Source organism: Typopeltis vanoorti, chromosome 9, assembly GCF_054136105.1.
Source record: "Typopeltis vanoorti isolate ZY-2024b chromosome 9, IOZ_Tvanoo_1.0, whole genome shotgun sequence".
Lineage (NCBI taxonomy): Eukaryota > Metazoa > Arthropoda > Arachnida > Uropygi > Thelyphonidae > Typopeltis > Typopeltis vanoorti.
This window is the reverse complement of record NC_143557.1, coordinates 4,489,125-4,508,612: the sequence shown is the minus strand read 5'-3', so window position 1 is coordinate 4,508,612 and position 19,488 is coordinate 4,489,125. Positions and strand designations below refer to the sequence as shown.

At 34.4% G+C, this 19,488-nt stretch overlaps 1 protein-coding gene across 1 annotated transcript in view; it reads right to left on the bottom strand.

The window, feature by feature from the left end:
- Window positions 1-19,488, bottom strand: part of Tsen54 (tRNA splicing endonuclease subunit 54) — a 274,826-nt gene that overhangs the window by 40,374 nt on the left and 214,964 nt on the right. The window contains exon 7 of the mRNA XM_090397395.1: window positions 4,790-4,856. Within this exon, the coding sequence (XP_090253521.1) occupies window positions 4,790-4,856 (67 nt within the window). The remainder of the gene's footprint in view (window positions 1-4,789; window positions 4,857-19,488) is intronic.

The following is a 19,488-nucleotide window of genomic DNA, read 5'->3' as shown; positions in this document are numbered from 1 at the left end:
GGAAGAGGGAATGCTGCTGACAATAGGAGGTAAGAATGATCATGAAGTGACCGCTTCAGTAATGGCCAGTCATGCAAAGACTTCTGAGGAAAGGATATTGTTATATCTATAAAGAGACTGCCAATTTGTTTAAATCCTGTTTTGATAACTTGTGTTTGTTTGTTTGTGTGTGTGTCTGTACACAACTGATATATCTTTACAGATGCACTTTACTGTTTCCAAACTGAGTGTTAATGTTAAGTAAATGTACAAGAATTCAATTCGACTGGTGCAATGAATTTTAATGTCATTCGTTTTAGAATCCAGGAAATTCATATCACCGGTGTCCTTGAGACGAAACTTTCCATTTAGTGTTTCTACGTTTGTTGAAATAGAACAACTACTTAATATCTCTTTTATTACTATTTGCTTGTTGAACAGTATCAATTTTTTCAGTCAAAAGATTCACCTTCCGAAGATTCCTTTTTGGAATCTTTATTTAAATACATTCTAACTGTTAAGCTTTTCAAAAACTTCCCAGAACAAAAGTGTCTGGTCTGCATTCTCAAACTTCCACTCACTCTCTCTCCTTTTGTTTCTCTCATTACCCCGGCACTGAACACTTTCACTTTGTCAGCTGTCAGTCAACCTCCTTGAAGAACATGTGCACATGTTCAACTAAGTGGCAAGTAGTAAGTCAGTAATGGCTGATACACTGTAAGTGTAGGAGAATGTCTTTACAACCAACAACAGATATCGCTTAACAATTGTGAATTACAATAAAGAACCATTGAAATTATTATAAGTATCAGATATCCGATAAGCACAATAAATAACAGATCATTTACATTTTATTTTTTAAACAAAAATCAATATCAGGCCATTGAAAGTGTCAATCATATGTGATTATGAAACTGAAAATAAAAAAATTCTTATGTACAAAAGCAATTGTAAAAAAGATTCATAATTATAAATTATTAGAATTAATTATAAAACTACAATGCCTGCAGTTAGGAGATAGTTTTGAAATATACCATGGAATGAGGAGTTAAGCAGAAAGAGATCAATACTACTTCGATACTGTTCAAGAACTATTTAATAATACCAATGTCAAAATGTATTCCAAAGTCCAGGTAATTAAATAAAGTCAGGTATAAAACTAACCAAAGTTTTATATAAGAGAGAGACAAAGACCAGCTGCAAGATGGAAAGACCAGTGAAATCAGAACAGGCAAATAAAAAAAATACCTAAACCTTGAAGAGAAAAAGTATAAAATGCATGAATACAGAGATTAAGAATGCAGTCTAGAAGATCACATTATGAAGGTAGCATAAAGTACATGCTAAATATTGGTTACAATGCTGGTCACTAAGGCAACTTGATTGTTAAGGATACCCAAAGTGCAGAATAAGCAGCAATTGGCCAATCAGGCAAGAAAAATTCTAAAAGTTTTCTGGATATGTGATAAGCAGAAAAAGAAGAAGTAAAGATTATGGCAGGAAGATGATGATCTAACGGATTTAGAGAAGGTGATCAGGGCTATGATCCAGAAAGGGGTAGATAACAGCAATATTGCCTGAAATGATCAGCATGGTTCTGTTGAAAGAAAGTTATTTTAGCAAACTAATTATACATTAAAAGGCTTATGACAGAATGTTCCGTTGGTAACTAACATGCCACATTGGTAACTAACTTGGAATAGATGAAATCAGATAGCATTAATATCAGGTAGATATTAATGAGCTGGATAAGCAAATGGATATTTGATACGTATACTGTGTTGAAAGTTTATTATTCACTTGGTTAAAGTATAATAAATTTATTTAGTTTAATCATTTATCCAAGTGTGAGCAAACAAAGTTTGCAACTGAAAGTATCTTCAGGACTGGGGTAAGGTGGTACAACACCAGGGAAACTCCTTGCAAAGGTGGAGCAAGCTATCATCACTCCTATCTCAGTGTCTCCCATAACGCAAAACACATCTCCTTGCGGATATGTTTAATGTTATGCATTAAGGGAAGGGCCACTACCCAGACTAGTTTCGACCTTTATTGAGATCTCTTCAGTGGGAGCCAGGCCCGAGTGGAGATACCAGGAAGAAGCATTAGTAGGTCATCTCTACCTATAGGAGTTGCCAAATGGTATGCCACCTTTTTAATAAATTACTCTGGATTTAGAGAAAATTGTTGAAAGTTTATTTTTCACTTGGTTAGAATATAATAAATTTATTTAGTTTAATCCTTTATCCAAGTGTGAGCAAACAAAGTTTGCACCTGAAAGTATCTTCAGTTCAGGACTCGGGTAAGGTGGTACAACACCTTACCCCAGGTAGAGATTAGCATTAGCAAGGTCATCTCTACCATAAGTAGAGATGACCTTGCTAATGCTTCTGGCTGGTATCTCCACTTGGGCCTGGCTCCCACTGAAGAGACCTCAATAAAGGTCAAAACTAGTCTGGGTAGTGTTTTGCATTATGGGAGATACTGCGATAGGAGTGATGCTATCTTGCTCCACCTTTGCAAGGAGTTGCCCTTGTGTTGTACCACCTTACCCCAGTCCTGAAGATACTTTCAGGCACAAACTTTGTTTGCTCACACTTGGATAAATGATTAAACTAAATAAATTTATTATTATAATTACAGCTATTTTGCCTGCTTCAGTTTAGGAGTGCCCCTGCACTCATAACTGAAGCAGGCAAAATAGCTGTAATTATAATAGTCTTTTAAGAGGAGTAACATGGGAGTTTTCCCAGAAATAATATACAAAATTTATTATATTCTAACCAAGTGAAAAATAAACTTTCGACATCTTTCTCTAAATCCAGAGTAATTTATTAAAAACGTGGCACACCATTTGGCAACTCCTATAGGTAGAGATGACCTTGCTAATGCTTCTGGCTGGTATCTCCACTTGGGCCTGGCTCCCACTGAAGAGACCTCAATAAAGGTCGAAACTAGTCTGGGTAGTGGCCCTTCTCTTCATGCATAACATTAGACGTATCCGCAAGGAGATTTTTTTTTGCATTATGGGAGATACTGCGATAGGAGTGATGCTATCTTGCTCCACCTTTGCAAGGAGTTGCCCTGGTGTTGTACCACCTTACCCCAGTCCTGAAGATACTTTCAGGTGCAAACTTTGTTTGCTCACACTTGGATAAAGAATTAAACTAAAGAAATTTAAGGTATACTGTGTGTGGATGAGGTTGGGTTCTCAAAAGAGAAAAATACCGTTGCAGAGGATAAAGTGAAGGTATTCAATGGGCAATTCAAGAAGATACTTCATTCTCTAAGTGTGTAATCTTGAGAATGCAGATGGTATGGTGAAGGAGGGACTGATGACAAGCAAGCAAGAGAAACGATACATAAGAAATTAAGTAAACCTGATGTTAATAAGAAAGGATTCGCATATCATGCATGTCATAAGGGGATGTTATACGAAGTTAATTGCAGCCTCAGTATACCACTTTAATAAGAATCTTTAAACAGGTAGATTTCCAAAGTAATAGAAGAAAATTAATTAAAAATTTTTCAAATTCACACAGGAAGTATAATGATAAGCCTGAGGCTTTGTATTGTAGACCAATCTGTATGATTGGAGTTGGTTGTGGCAAAGGTTTTGGAGAAGGTGGTGAGAGCTACGTTCCAGAATTAGGTTGATAACAACAGTATTCTCTAGGATGGTCAGCACAATTCTGTTAAACGAATGCTAAGTTTCAGCAATTTTATAAAAAAAAAAAAAAAAAAGCGATGAATGTATTGGACAAGGTAGTGCATACACAATATATTTAAATTTTAAAAAGGCATGCGATAGCTTGCTACATGACATGTTAGTAATTATACTGGAATGGATGAGATTAGATAACAGATTAGTGAGATCAATAGGCTAAGACTGTCAAGTAGGCAGGATCAAATTGTGTATTGGTGAGAGTAGTTCCTGGGGGTGGGGTGCATTACGGGAATTTTGTTTTGGAACCACTGCCATTTAACATCTTGATGATTTTGGAACAGGTTTCAACTGGAAAAATGCAGTTGTTTGCAGATGATGCAAAATTGGAGAAAACTATCAGTAGTAGAGTAAATATTTTGGTCATAAAGGAAGATCTGAATAGACAATTAAGTGGACAAGTGAGCGAAGCTACCAGTTCAGTGTTGTGAAGTGGTATGAAAATTTGGAAGGCCATGATGATTTGGTGGGACAATTTTGAAGGTGAAGAAGATAGCACTGTTTATAAATCTGTTTTTATGAACAGAAGCAAATAAAATTTGATATTAACATCAAGTTTATGAATATGATCACTTGGTGATTTACTAAGACAAATTTAAGATAAGGCAATACTTTCAAGATGAGGAGTAAAAGCAGACTCAGAGTATATCCTCAATTATTAAAAAAAAGGAGGTTCTAGTTATTTAATTAGTCCAAGTTGACTAAGGTAATAAATTGATCCACACGAAAAAAAAAATCTCTCAGAGAGAAAAATATTTTCTTCTGTGTCCCTGAGACCACATAATACGACTCATTGCAAAGACTTACAAACATCATAAAGTAAAATGATCCTTGATAAGTTTACAATCCATTCATGAAATCACTGGGCAATTAGCACACATTTAATTTTAAACGTTTGACTCCATTGTCTAAAACTACTTACAGATTGCATATATTAACTGTGAAAACAATATTTTTTGACAGTGGAAGAATGGCAGGATTCATTACAATAATAATTATTATCCTCAGTCTGATTTTTTTTTAAAAAAATAAAATTTAATAAAATGTTTAAATAAGTCATTTTAATTTTTAAAAAATTAAACTTACGCTTGAGAATCCAACTTTTTTGTTATGTTCATATTTTCAAACAGTTTCAACTGATCAAGTAATGATGCTAACAGGGGGGAAAAAAACAAAAATTAGCTTTCCTATAAATTATCCAAACAGACCATATTTCCTTGAATATCCCAGTTGCTAGGCTAGTTACTTCCATTATGAAAATGGAGACAAAATTAAGTGTGAAAATTTACAACAGGACAAAAGTATATGCATTGAAATAAATGTACATACTCATAATAACAAAATACATTATTCAGTTCTTACAGTTATACTTCTCTTGTTCAGAGTGTTGTTAGTGGGCATTTCAAAGTACAGAGCTGTTTGATGGCATTCCAATCTGCAAAAGAATGCCTTCCACAGTTGATATGCTATTGCTATACTGAAAAAAAAAAGTTTCAAAAGCAACTAGCATATGTTAAGAGAATTGGTTTTACCTGGTTGTCATTAAAAAAAAAAAAAAAAAAAAAGGCTTCTGCCCATTCCCAACTTTCTTTGAAATCATTTATTCTTTGTTCTTTTGCTAATACCATGCCTTGAACACATTCATGCCAGACATTGGACAAACTGTATCATATAGTACTTGTCCATGGTGCAGGATGTGATAAATTGTTTTGTGCTTCCTGATTGCTTATTTTTATTTATTTATTTAATTTTGGAGGGGGCATGCAGTGAATCACTGCATGAGTTGTTATACGTTCATCTTTATTTATTTTCTCTATCTCTCTCTCTTTTGCTTTCTAAACATAATATTTCTAGGTTATAATGCACTATACTAACTAATTCTATCACCTCACCATAGTGCATAGAAAAACAAAAAGTTTTACATTTTTATATTATGTCATGAATATTTAAATTAAATTAGAGCGATTATTTCCAATTAATAAATTTTATAATCAAATCGATGCATTCATTCAGTTCTATATTAACCTTATACGAGTGTGGTCTGAAAAGTTCTCATCCTCGACCATAGATGGCAACACTATCGGCAAGATTTTTTTTTTCTCAGTTAGTACATCTGTCATAAGCATCCATGTGAAATTGCAAGTCATTCTATCAGGTAGTTTGTTTTATACAGCTGTAGCAAGCAAAAGTGTTGTGCGTATCCCTTGAAATTGATAAAATTGAGTAGCGTGTGGTTATAAAATTCTTTGTAAACGAAGGTTTAACGCCAAAAGAAATTCATTCAAAGTTCATAAAAGTTTATGGGGACTCTTCTCCTTCGTTTTCGACAATTAAGAAATGAGCTGCGGAATTTAAACGTGACCGTACCAGCCTTGAAGATAATCCACATGAAGGATGTCCAAAAAGTGTAACAATACCAGAAATCATTGATCAAGTGCATGATATGATATCGGATAACCGGCGAGTCAAAGTGAATGAAATTGCTAAGACTATAGGTAAAATATATTTTGAATGAAGAATAGCAAATTAAAAAGCTTTGCACAAGATGGGTGCCACGCTCGCATGAAAATCTCTGAACAGTGCTTGGAGCATTTTAACAAGAATAAAACTGATTTGGTGCATCGATTTATTACTATGGATGAGACTTGGATTCACCATTACACATCAGAATCCAAACAGCAATCAAAACAGTGGACAGAAACCGGTTGCATCAGCAGGAAAGGTCATGGTATCGGTGTTTTGGGATGCTAAAGGCATGTTGTTTATTAATTATCCTGAAAAGGGTAAAACAATAACAGGGGAATATTATTTCAATCTTTTAACCAGAATAAAAAAAATTCGTGAGAAAAGACCCGATTCGTAGAAGAAAAAAATCATCTTTCATCAAGACAATGCACCTGCCCACAAAGGTATTTAGGCAATGGGAAAATTAAGGGATCTGCACTATGAATTGTTGGAACATCCACCCTATTCCCCAGATTTGGCTCCCTCTGACTTCTATCTGTTCCCAAAACTAAAACTCTATATCGCTGGTCAGCATTTTTCTTCGAATCAAGAGGTAATTGCAGCTGTAGAGAGGCATTTTGCAGATTTTACCGAGAACCACTACAGAGACGAGATAATGGTGCTGGAATAAATGTATTAGTTTTAAGGGAGATTATGTTGAAAAATAAAAATAATTTTGAAATTATAAATTCATTTTTTCATTGTTAGACCAAGAACTTTTCGGACCACCCTCGTACATATATACCAGGGATGTATGTTCAGAGCATTCTAAGTGTGCAGTGCACACCAACAAAATAGCAATATCACTGATATTATATTTTTGCATTTGTCATTCGTCCACCAATTAGAGATCCCTCGACACTTCTGCGCATGTCAGAAAGAGGAGAATCCATTCCGATAATAGGGTAATCAATCCGTCTTCTGGGATGAGTTTGTTTATTATTACAGGTCGGTAAATTTAGCTTTTCTTTTACGAATATTGCTGTTTTTAAAGTGTAACTATTTTGCTTGTATAACAGTTGGAAAAATGTACGCAAAAAAGGTATAGCATAAAAATAAAACAAAAATAATTATACAGAAAAACAGAAATTTTTTCAAATGAACTTAGATATTCTAAACTGAGACACTTTAATGTCCTAAACCAATTAATTATTTATGACTTGTTGCGACTCTTTTAACAAACTCATGCAAAAAAAATGTTGGAAAAAAATACCATCATCAAATCCTTTTAATCTTCAGTCATCTGAATCGGTGTCCGAATCGGCATCACTTTCACTTAAACTAATCACCAAAGGTTCGCATAATTCTTCGATAATTCCGTCTCTGTCCTAATACATATTTTCCAATGAGGTGACATGAGAGCAATATTTTCCCAGTTCTGAACTGTAATACTTTCAATCGCCTGTTCTGAAAGCTTAAAAAGTTTCGACATGTCAATATCCCCAGTTACGTTGCGATGGCAAATGAAACTTTTCACTTTTGCCCAAACATACCCAATAGCATTAATATCACAATGATATGGTGGTAGCCTCAAAGCTAGAAATCCATGATCTTTGAGCATCGTGTCGAATTTAAACAGTTTAGTTGTGGGCAAGTTTCTTTTGAAAATTAAGCAATTCAATTTTTCACATATCTGGGGAATGAGAAATTTATTAGACCAATTTGGAACTTTGTTAAATCGAATAGAGTGATATGAAGCATTATCAATTATAACAACAGCATTTTTAGGAAGGTTTGGAATCAGTTTTTCTTCTGCCCACTTTTCGAAGATCATCAAATTCATTAGCCATTGGTAATCTCCAGTAGTCGAATTGGCTTTGTATAGTAAGTTTCAGTGGTGCACTCAGGATTTAATCTTGGGGGAGAGGAGTTGAATGGATAAAAATATTTTTAATGCAAATTCAAAAAATTCATTAGGTGATTATAAAAATTTATTTAAAGAATAAAATCCAGTTTTCTCTTATTTTTACAAAGCTCTTGAATTACTTCAGTCGTGGTTACATTAATCTCTCTGTGTATTTATAGCAAAGCCAGTCCGTTCAATCGTGATTGGGTCATGGTAGATCTTAAATAGGTTTTTAAAAGACGTAAAGTAGAAAATGACCTTTCACTGATGCATGTTGTTACCGGCAGCATTGCAAATATTTTTAATAAGTTATAGATGTTAGGATATATCATTCTGTCACACTTCGAAATTGCATCAATGGCATTTTTGCATGGAGCTATTGCAAACGGTTTTTCAAATTTTTTAAAGCACAACTTGAGCTTGGGCAAACGAAGTAGCCCTCGGTCTGCCCAAGCACTGCTTCGTTCGCCATGTGTTCACAGCGACTGTGATTGCCGAGAGCTATAGGGCATTCCCACCTTATGTGACCCTTAATTCATAAGTAGTATAGAAATAGAAAACACGACACAACATAAATAAAAAAACGAACTTTAATTAAGAAAAGATTTTTGTAAAATTTTCTAGTGCTTTTTCCCCCTTTTTCTTTTTTTTTTTTTTGGGGGGGGGGGGTTCCAGGGACCCTTGGTCCCCCCCCCCTCTCTGGGTGCACCAATGGTAAGTTTGAATTCGGTAAAAAACCCATTTCTCACCAGCACACAAAATTATTATGTGCTGCGAGGCATTTCCGGTTTGTAGCACTCCACATTCTTCTTTAGACTGCCAACATCTTCCATAAGTTAAATTACTATCAATCCAAGTTTCATCTAGATACACAATCGGTCTTTTCTCATCCCTGAAACGTCTTATTGCTCTCAAATACTGCGTTCTAGATAAAACAATGTCACTTTGCTCCACGATAAGTTTCCTTTTATTCTGGGACTTTTTAAAACAAAATCCGATTTCATGAAGTCTTTTCCTTAAAGTTGCTCTTTTCCAAGGAAAATTAATTTTTTCTTTAAGCACAGGAATCAATTTCGGAAGAGTTGGCACTCTTTTAACGACCACGTAAAATTCGTGAATAGTGCTTCTTATAACTCCTACATCAAAATCATTCAAGGCTACGGTTTCGATGGTATTCTTTCTCTGGTGCTTTTTTTTAGGAGATTTAAATTTTGGCTTACCTTCACCTTTTGATTCTCTACGAATTCTTTTAACAGTCGACCCCGATATGCCCGCAATTGCACTTGCACGTTTTATGACTTGAGAAAGGGGAACTAGGAGATGATTCTTTTTCACAGAACGTCAGCACATTATTCAATATTCTTTTGTAAGAGCTACTGAAATGTTTAACAACAGAACTTGTTGACTGTACTGGCTCCATCATACAAATTAATAATAAAAAAATAATGCAAAAAAAAAAAAAAGCGACAACAAAAATCAAGCTAGTACCAGTACAGCGACAGACAAGAAAGCACGTGATTTCGCATGTTGGCAACCAATTCATACATCCTTCATTTCTTTCTCCCCTTCAGCATGAATCAACTATTCTTGAGAAAATGTCAAAGATAGACCTACAAACGGTGGGCAGACTATAGTCCTGTTAGAGACCTAATTGTTTCCTGACTTTGAGTGATTCCTAAAATTAAACGCAATATAATAATGCTTCATGAAGAGGACACTTCAATGCAAAAACATTGCACCATCTTCGTGCTAATAGCCTGGGTGTGCAGTCACAAATATGGACACCTTGAATAGATATACAGATGGTGCAGCGGGTCAGTGGTTTTAAACCACCCAGACAGTGACATAGTGTGCACTGAGACAATAGTATCCAGAAATAAGCGGCTGTGGTTGTCAACCAATTCAAATAAACATCATCTGTCATGAGTCACTGTTTTTGTTTTCTGAGTTTCATCTGTCCTGCATGCGTGAAGTGTGAACTGACACCAATACAGATAAGTTTTTAACATATACCACAGGAATGGAAAGATTGTATTGTAATCCCATTGCATAAAGGTGGTGCCAGTGGCATAGCTAGAGCTTTTGCTGCCCCTCTCAAAAATACTACAAATAGTCAAAACGACTTTGTCAATGACATTGTCAGTCTATTTCATCACTCAGTTGCTGTCCTATAGATAGTATGGCAAGACCAGCTAACGCTTTTTTATTCCCATATATAGATGCATCAAGAAATTAATGGAAAAGCAGAATTTGTTGCATGTACAAATCACTTGCTGAATTTGGCAGGTCTACATATGGCTTCTGTTGCTGAATTCTGTTACCTTTTTTGGAACCGTGGAGCATTTGTTCACGTTTTTTCTTCCTCAACCCATCACTAGGATATTCTGACTTCAGTCACTTTTCAAAGTGTCAAGCGTGTAGTAGAAACTTGGTGGAGTATATGGGGAGATGCTGTGAGTGTCGTAAAAAAATTACTCGAAAGTGCTGTAGAACATTTAACTGGTGTAGAAGAAAATAGAGTTACCAAGTCAGTAGTAAGCGAGGCCGTTTAGCCCTATCTAACTTTTGGAGACTGAGTGGACAGTTCAATCTCCACTGGTACCCAATCAGAGATAGCTGGCCCAAGGCTATCACTAATTAAGCGGAACGCAGTGAAGAGAGATGGCTCAACAAGTGCGGCCATCTCATGGTCCATAGCACTCGTATTTAACGTCTGAAATAATTTGGGTTCTACCGTCGATTTTCTTGAGTTTAAGGGACGAAAAACCTGAGTTTCCGGGAGAAAAAACCCGCTGCACCTTCGTAGATCTTAGGTAACTCTTAAATGAATTTTAATTTAGAAAAACTCCTCTCCCAACTAGGCAACACTTACAGCAGTTGTGAGGAAAATTCGCAGTAATATTACAATATTTGGAACTGAGTTCTCGAGACTATATTTTACAATAAACTGCCAAAGTTCAAGGGGACCGTCCTTGCACATCTGTTTCGTCTTGCATAGCAGCAACAGAAATAAAACTATGAAGTATTTTTCTCTCAACGAGGAACTCTTCCTTATTAATGTCATCATGATAATGATTTAGGTGACATTCGTATTTATCATTCAAAAGATTTGATGGAGTAAGGAAGGCATATATTTCAGCCAAGAACATGAAGCTGTTGAAATGACGTAGTAATTTCTTCAATCACTCTGTTCAGTGAAAAAAAACATTTCTCTCCTCAACTAAGTTAGTATGACAATTCAGCATCTCATGATTCTACACCTGCAATCAGGTTCTTCTTCTTTCTACATCAACGATCCATAACTATCCCAAGATCATCACAAATTTCTTTGGCGTAAGCTACTGAATTGTTAACTAATTCGTCCCTATTTTCACCTAAAAATACTTTTAAAGCCTCGAGTTTTATGTATTACTGTTGTATATCCAATCCTTTGGTTTGGAGGTAGACTGTGTGTCGTTAATTTCTAGAAGGATGGATTCCCACAGGCCAAAGAAAGCACAGGAAGGAAAATTACTACAATGCAACAAGCAGCATCTGATCTGGTAACTCTATTTTCTTCTTCACCAGTTAAATGTTCTACAGCACTTAAGATTTTCGAGTAATTTTTTTACGACACTCACAGCATCTCCCCGTGTACTGCACCGAGTTTCTACTACATGCTTGACACTTTGACCAGTGACTGAAGTCAGAATATCCTAGTGATGGGTTGAGGAAGAAAAAACGTGAACAAATGCTCCATAGTTCCATAAAAGGTAACAGAATTCAGCAACAGAAACCATATGTACACCTGCCAAATTCAGCAAGTGATTTGTACATGCGACAAATTCTTATTTTCCATTAAATTCTTGATGCATCTCTCAACACCAGTATGTTGACCAGCCATCACAGCAGCATTATCATATGCTTGTCCTCTACAGTTTTGAATATCAATTCCGTCATTTTCTAATTTTTGCAAAATCGTAGTTGAAATATTCTCAGCGGTTTTATCTTTTGTTTCAATGAAATCAACAAATGATTCCACAACTTTCATTTTATTTCCATTGATCATAACATAGTGTAAAACTTGGCTCGTTTGAACCTTATGGGAAATATCAGGGGTGCTGTTGAATATCAGAGAAAAATACTCTGCTTCTTTTACTTGCTCGATAACTTTGCTTCTTACTTTTTCTCCTAAAATTCCTATAAACTTGTTCTGAATAGTAGGCAACATATAGGATTTAACAAACTTTTTTCCCAGCTTGATTCTTAGAAGATATTCACATAGCACTGGATTGTATTTTGCCAACAAATGAATTACTTCTAAAAAATTCCTCTATTTCCCATTGATTCAGGTTCATCATCAGTCTCATAATGATTTCCTTCACAGTGACCCTGTAAAGCCAAATTTTGTTTAGCTACGAATCTAATGATATCCAAAATCTTGAAAGTATCTCCATCCACTTCTTCACTTCGTTTTCAACTTGTTCTTGTTCCTTTTTATCAATTGTTACTCCACGTTGGATTCTGATTTCCAACTCCTTCCACTGTGTGAAAGATCGAACATGGAGCACACTAGATTCATGGTCAAATATTTTAGGATTAATTTTCCACCATATGTTGAATCCATCTGCAGAATCAAAATTTGAATGACTTCTGTCTGCAAATAGTCTGCAACAAAAGTTTAAATCTAGACTCTGGACTAAACATACATAAACAATACAAGAAATATTTTTTCAATGGTTTTGATAACGACCCAATGGATATAAATGTGTAACAGATTAAAAAAAAGCTAATGATGAATCAGGCATGTTAAAATTTTTTAGGGCAAAACAGAATCATGCTTATTAATTTTTATACACTGCATAAACGCATCGAAAGGGTTAAGCAAAAACCATAATATAATAAGGACTACAGAAATTACTATTGGGGCCCTAAAATCCTGTCGATGGCTTTAGTTATGCGCAAAATTAGAACAAACAAACAAACAAACAAACAAAAAAAAAAACGCTTTTGCAAATGTGTACTGACTGTGCAGTGCCGCTGCGGTAAAACCGATAAACGCCATATTTTATTGTTTTATTTTTAAGAATTTGAATTATAGTATGATAGGAAACTGTAACATTTTTGTTACATTTACGGTTGTTATAAGTATAGTTGTTAAAAATTAATTATTAATTAAGTAATAACAATTACTAAGTTAACATAAATAAAAGAATCGTCGAAAAATAAAATTGTCTCGTGAAAACCCCCAAAAAAGTGCCGCCCGGGACGGACGGGTCCCTCTGTCCTTCCCTAGCTGCGCCACTGGGTGGTGCAAAGATTGATGTTTCCAACTATCAATCAATTAGTATATCAGCGTTGGTGGTGAAGATTTTGGAAAAATTGGTTAGGGCTCACATTCAGAAATGGGTTGACAGTGAATCACTACTTTACAATGAGCAACATAAGTTTACTAAGGGAAGGTCATGTTTTGGCAACTTGCTCACATTCTATAACAATGTGTCCCCTTATCTAGTTCCAATGGTCACATTGTCATAGAATGTGAGCAAGTTGCTAAAACATGACCTTCCCTTAGTAAACTCATACACCATTGATACTTTTGGATTTTGCTAATTTGACAGAATACAGTATATCAGACCAGTGCTTCCCAAACTTCTGGATGTCAGGGCCCCCTTTGCAAAAATTCAAATATTTCACGGCCCCCTTCGGAAAAAAATCGTAATAGAGAGATATATTATTATATTTATTGTATTTATATTCAACACAAAACATACACAGTGAATATTGCAAAAATCAAATGCATATATTACATTTTTTGGCTCTTACCGTTTGGTTCTGAAAATGATGCGAGCTGTTTTCTGGAAAATATGATACACTGTCCTTTTTTTTTTTTTTTTGAGTCTGTTTCTGCTTCTTCTGATTGTTCGCAGGAATTTTTTTTTATTTTTTATCAGCCACTTATCCATCTCAGGGTTAAACTTTTTAACGTAGAATAGATCAAATAATAGCACCACTTACCGATAACATGAAATTAGTGAATATTACCTGAATAAGGGAATCCCCGGACCAGGAACATTTCTCTTTTGTGACTTTTCTCCTTTTACGGTAATTAAGCCTAACGCGAAACAGACAGCAAAGGCAGGTTATTAAAAAGGTGCATATAATTGGTGCAGTATTAACAAAAGATGGCGCAACCGAAAGATAAAAGCATAGCTGACAATAGAGTTGAAATGCTAACCCTCTTCAACCAAATTCCATATGTGAAACTGCCATAACATTCATTATATATATATATATATATATATATATATATATATATATATTACTTAGTTTTAACACTTTTATGAATTTTAACACGTTCGGTTGAATTTTATTGCTGCCTTGGGAAATCGAACTCACACACATCTAATTAATAACAATAGTTTTTTAGTTAGATACCGTGTTTGCCCATGCAACATATGGTTTTGTTTCAGTCTATACAGCATGTATGAGGGGACATGTGATTCATTAATTAGTGTGTTTTTATCCCAGTTGTCTCTAATTGTACTATTTGTTAAGAAATATATTACAGACTCCTCATACCTTATTCACTGGCATAATAAAAGTACTTGTTTTTATTGCCTCTGCAGTATAGTGGCTATTAGGGAGGGGTGTTGTTTACCGATGCAAGCAAGTTACTATCTCTCCACATGAACTTGTTTAAGCTTTTTTTCATGTGTGAAGTATATGCGAAACTTTTATTGGTAACAGAAAACTAGCTCAGATGACAGTGATAATATAAAATGAGTTTTGATATGTATATAAAGTCAATATCAACAGTCCCTGATTATGGACACGTGATGAAAGGGACAGGAAGGTTTGGAGCTTCCCTGGAGAGCATTCGAAGTAAATACAATTAACCACTGCTTTGAAATGAAACATATGAATAAGCAATATTTACTAATATTCATTAAGCACCGAAATACGCAGGAAGCAAAGTTTGTGAACCAACACCAATGTGTGAATTTTTCCATTAAAATATAAAAAATAACAAAAAAGAAATAATAAAAGTTGAATATGTTTCTTTTAAAATAAAAAAATCTACTTAGTCTTAAAACATTTTAAATTTGTTTTCATTATATCACGGCCCCCTCAACAAAATCTACGGCCCTCAAGGGGGCCGCGGCCCACAGTTTGGGAAGCGCTGTATTAGACTGTGCATAAATTGGAGAATATGGGTTTGAATTATAAAATATCATGGTTAAGAGAATGGCTGACTGACAGATATCAAAAAGTAGTATATGGGGAATGTGAGTCTGCAAGATTTAAGGTAACCAGTGGTGTACCACAAGGATTAGTGCTTGGTCCACTGTTATTCAATCTATACATCAATGATATTGGGAAAGATTTGACAAGCGACATACAGCTATTTGCTGAGGGATGCAAAGATAAGTAGGATAATTACAAATGCTGCTGATATGCAGTACTTGCAGAATGATTTGAATAGGTTGGAATTGTGGGCATGGAAAAATGGATGTCAGTAAATGTAAAGTCATGCACTTTGCCGTGATTAGATTTCCAATGCCGTATTATATTGGTGGGATTATGCTAGAATTAACTGATGAGGCTAGGGATCTTGGAGTGTTAGTAGATAGCAAGTTTAAGTTCATGGGCCACGTAGCAAAGATCACAAATACAATTCAAAAGATAATTGCAATGCTGAAATGAATGTTCACATAGCATATTTTTTAAAAATAAATTAAGGATATTACATGATACCTGTTATCGAGAGCAAAATATGCAAGTCCTGAAAAGCCACATATCCTAATTTTTTAATGGAAGATTTTTCTTTTCTTTTTTTTTTTCTTTAATAGCACATGGGATATTATAAAATATGGTATAAGTTAAAGATACTGCATGGTACTTTTTCATCAATGGATGCAAGACAGAACTTAATTCAGTGAGTAAATCAGCCAGCATTAGATTACTATAAAAGCAACTATGATCATGATACAGCAGGATATCATCACTAAGCTTTGTATTCTGAAAAGTCTGTTTTACAGAATAAAAGTATGGGCAATTTCAATATGTTTTTAAGCATAGAAAAACTGTAGTTTCCTATTGTAGCTAAGACCAACCAATTCAAGCATACACAGAAGCAATTCGTAAAAGCATTCCTACAGGCACGCACTTGCTTTGCAAGTTTATCTTTCAACTTTCAGCAGGGCATTCATCACTGGCACAAGGAACCTATAATTTGATGACTGATATAATAGTCAATGTAATAGCATGAACTATGCATTATTCTACATCAGAAAACTGCTAGTAATGAGCAGACATTTATCTAGCACTATCATCCACTATAAAAACATAACATTTTTGTATTTCAGAGTAGTAGTAGTGGTTTTGATACATGAAATATATATGACATCTAAATAAATTATTATAGAAACACTGTTCAAGCTACATAAAACCAATCAATCACATTGAAGATATCTTTTCATATTAGCAACAGAGAGTACCAAAACCCCTTTCAAAAAATTGCATGGTATTTTTCTGCAACACATCAGATGTCTTTCAATTAGACAATGTCAAAAAGGACTCAGTTGCAGTATACTTTCCTTCAGTGTGCCCCATCAATTTCCTTTGCTATAAAAGAAATGAATAATAATTATGAATTACTTAAGTAAAGTAATCTTTTCTATTTATTACCATTTTAGTCCATTATATCACAGGCATCTTCAATATGAAAAACAAAGGCACAAGTATATATAATAGAATTAATAATATATATATATATGAAAATTATGAGTAGTAGTAGATCAGCAATTCTTAACTTAAGCAAACCATACAAAAAAAAAATAATAATAATAATATAAATAAAATAAAATAACAAAAAAATCAATCAATAAATAAAACACAAATTAGCATAAAAGGTAATATGACAGACACATTCAAGCAAGTGAGTGGCTTTTACTGGATTAATATAAAAAGGAGTATAAACAGAATGGAAGATGAGGGGGGGGGGGGCATAGGCCATCCCAGAAAGCTGTGTAAAGGGGTAATGGGTACGTGGAATGCACTGCAGGAATGTGTTGTGAATGCTGATAACTTTAATGTTATCAGCATTCACAACACATTGCTAAGAGAACAAAAAAGAGTCCACTGCTGTTATAGGCCATGGAAAGGAAAGGAAATTGAGTGCATGGCAAGTAAGCATTATAACAAACCCAATTACTGGGGTACAGTTTGGAAGGAGGAAGGGCATACTAGGAGAAAATGGATAAGTCCTTGCAGAATGACTTGAGCAGGTTGGAATCATGGGTTAAGTAGGTGCTGTATTGAGAATTTTCTTAATTCTCTTAGTTTTGAAACCATTCAGTTGTAGGATCTGTGTTAAGTATTGTATTTCTTCTTTCCGCTTTTCTTCTGTACTGGGGATGCTGTATACCAAATTAGCTAAACTTCTCTACAAGTACAACATAAAGGTGGCTTTCCTGCCACTTGAAAAAATATCAAAATCTCTTCATCCTCTGAAACCTCCACATCACCTAATGAAAAAACCAGGAGTTTATAATATTCACTGTTCCTGTGGCATCTGCTACGTAGGCCAGACGGGGAGATCGGGAAAAATCCGCATGAGCGAACATCAAAAGAACGTACAAAAAAAGAGAGAAAATAAGTCTGGCTTGACATTTCACACAGCTTCTACTGGTCATGATGTACTCTGGTACAGAACAAACATGTCCTACATTGATAAAAACTGTTTCACAAGAAAATTCAAAGAGGCAGCAAATATGATTAAAATTCCTACACAATGCAATAAAAATCAAGTATTGATTTTAAATCAAGTTTGGTCAGCGTTTATTAAAAATTTACCCAGTTCAGACCTCGGACAGAGTGAAAGTGAACCACAGAACACAACATCAAATAGCATTGTTTCCAGCTAACACATATCGTTTTTTAGCGAACTTTTTTTGATGTTCACAATACCAATAAATGAACTTGTTCTTTCGTAATTTCTTATAGTTTGTGCTTTAAACTGTTAGTTATCTTTACCCCTGAAGATGTTAGTCTGATGACTAATGAAACTTGTCGGGTTTGTTTTTTAGTACTTGTTTAGTTTTAAAAAACAGTCTTTTTTTAATAAAAATGTGGTCACAAAACCGGAATGATTCGATTGAACTTCTTAACCACAGAAACTCTGCATGATTATTGAATTCATTTATGTAATTCTTAAAGTGGCCATTTTATTATTCTTCGTATGTATTATCTGTTGTATATAATTATATGTTTATAGTAAATATTTTATTTTTTTATAATTGAGCTTCATTCTTTAAAACACAACATGTGGATCCTGAAGTCAATGCACATCATGAATACAAATCTGAAACATTTTAACCAAGTAAAATAAAATTAAATATTTGGCCTGAATGCTATGTTCAGTTTTTTATAAAGTATTTTGTGTTATCTCTCAGTACTGACTTTAACTGTGATAAAAAAAAAGAAGAAAAAAAGCAGCTAATGCCTTTTATTCCAATATAGGGCATTAGCTGCTTTTTCTTCTTCTTTTTTAAGGTAAGGTAAGGCTGTTTTAGCATTATCTTACTCCACAACTGTCTTTAATATATATAGATGGGGAATAACATACTTCCAAAAAATCAAGCTCATAAAAATAATAATACATTACATAAATTGGTTTCTGTGCCAAGCGAAGTATATATGAATATGTAGTGACATTTCTGTTATACCATGATTATACCATGGTGTGTTATCTATGAAAAACATGAAAAGAAAACAAAGGCAATCAGTAGTTTTTACCCACCATCTCTAGGAATATAGAATTGCACTGGATATGGTAGTATAATAAACTGCTGTGAGCTATACTTTATACAACTTTTTTTTTTAATTAATAAAATGATTTGATGATGTGTATTCGCATTATCAATCAGTTCTTTTAAGCCTGCAATTATTTTATATTGCTAATCATTACTGTTTATGTAATGTTCAGCATTACGTAAACAGTTTCCAGTCTCATTTCCCTCTGGTTCAGTCATCAAAAATAAATGAAACATTATATAGAAAAACCATAGTCGTTGTTCCTTTCCTTTAAATTTTTTTTTTTTTTTATGTTGCTCCCACCCAAGAAAGGATTCGAACCTGAGGCCTGTTGGTTGGAAAGTGAGTATGCTAACCACTCGGCCAACCAGGGAGGCAGAATCCTAATCCTGTAATATAAAATTTCTCATATATTTTCGTCTTTAATAAAGTCACAGGTTTAAAAATGCAGAATTTGCATTAAGCTTCACAATTCTTTATTTCACTTTTTTTTTTTTACCTTGAGCAATTTCCAAAAACAAGATAAGCCCTGCTAATTAATCTCTTAGGATTTGTCAGGAATTTCTTGGAAACCAAGTCTGAAAACCAAAGTTCTTTCTTTCTTTCTTTCTTAGGAATAAAGAAGAGAAGGAATAGA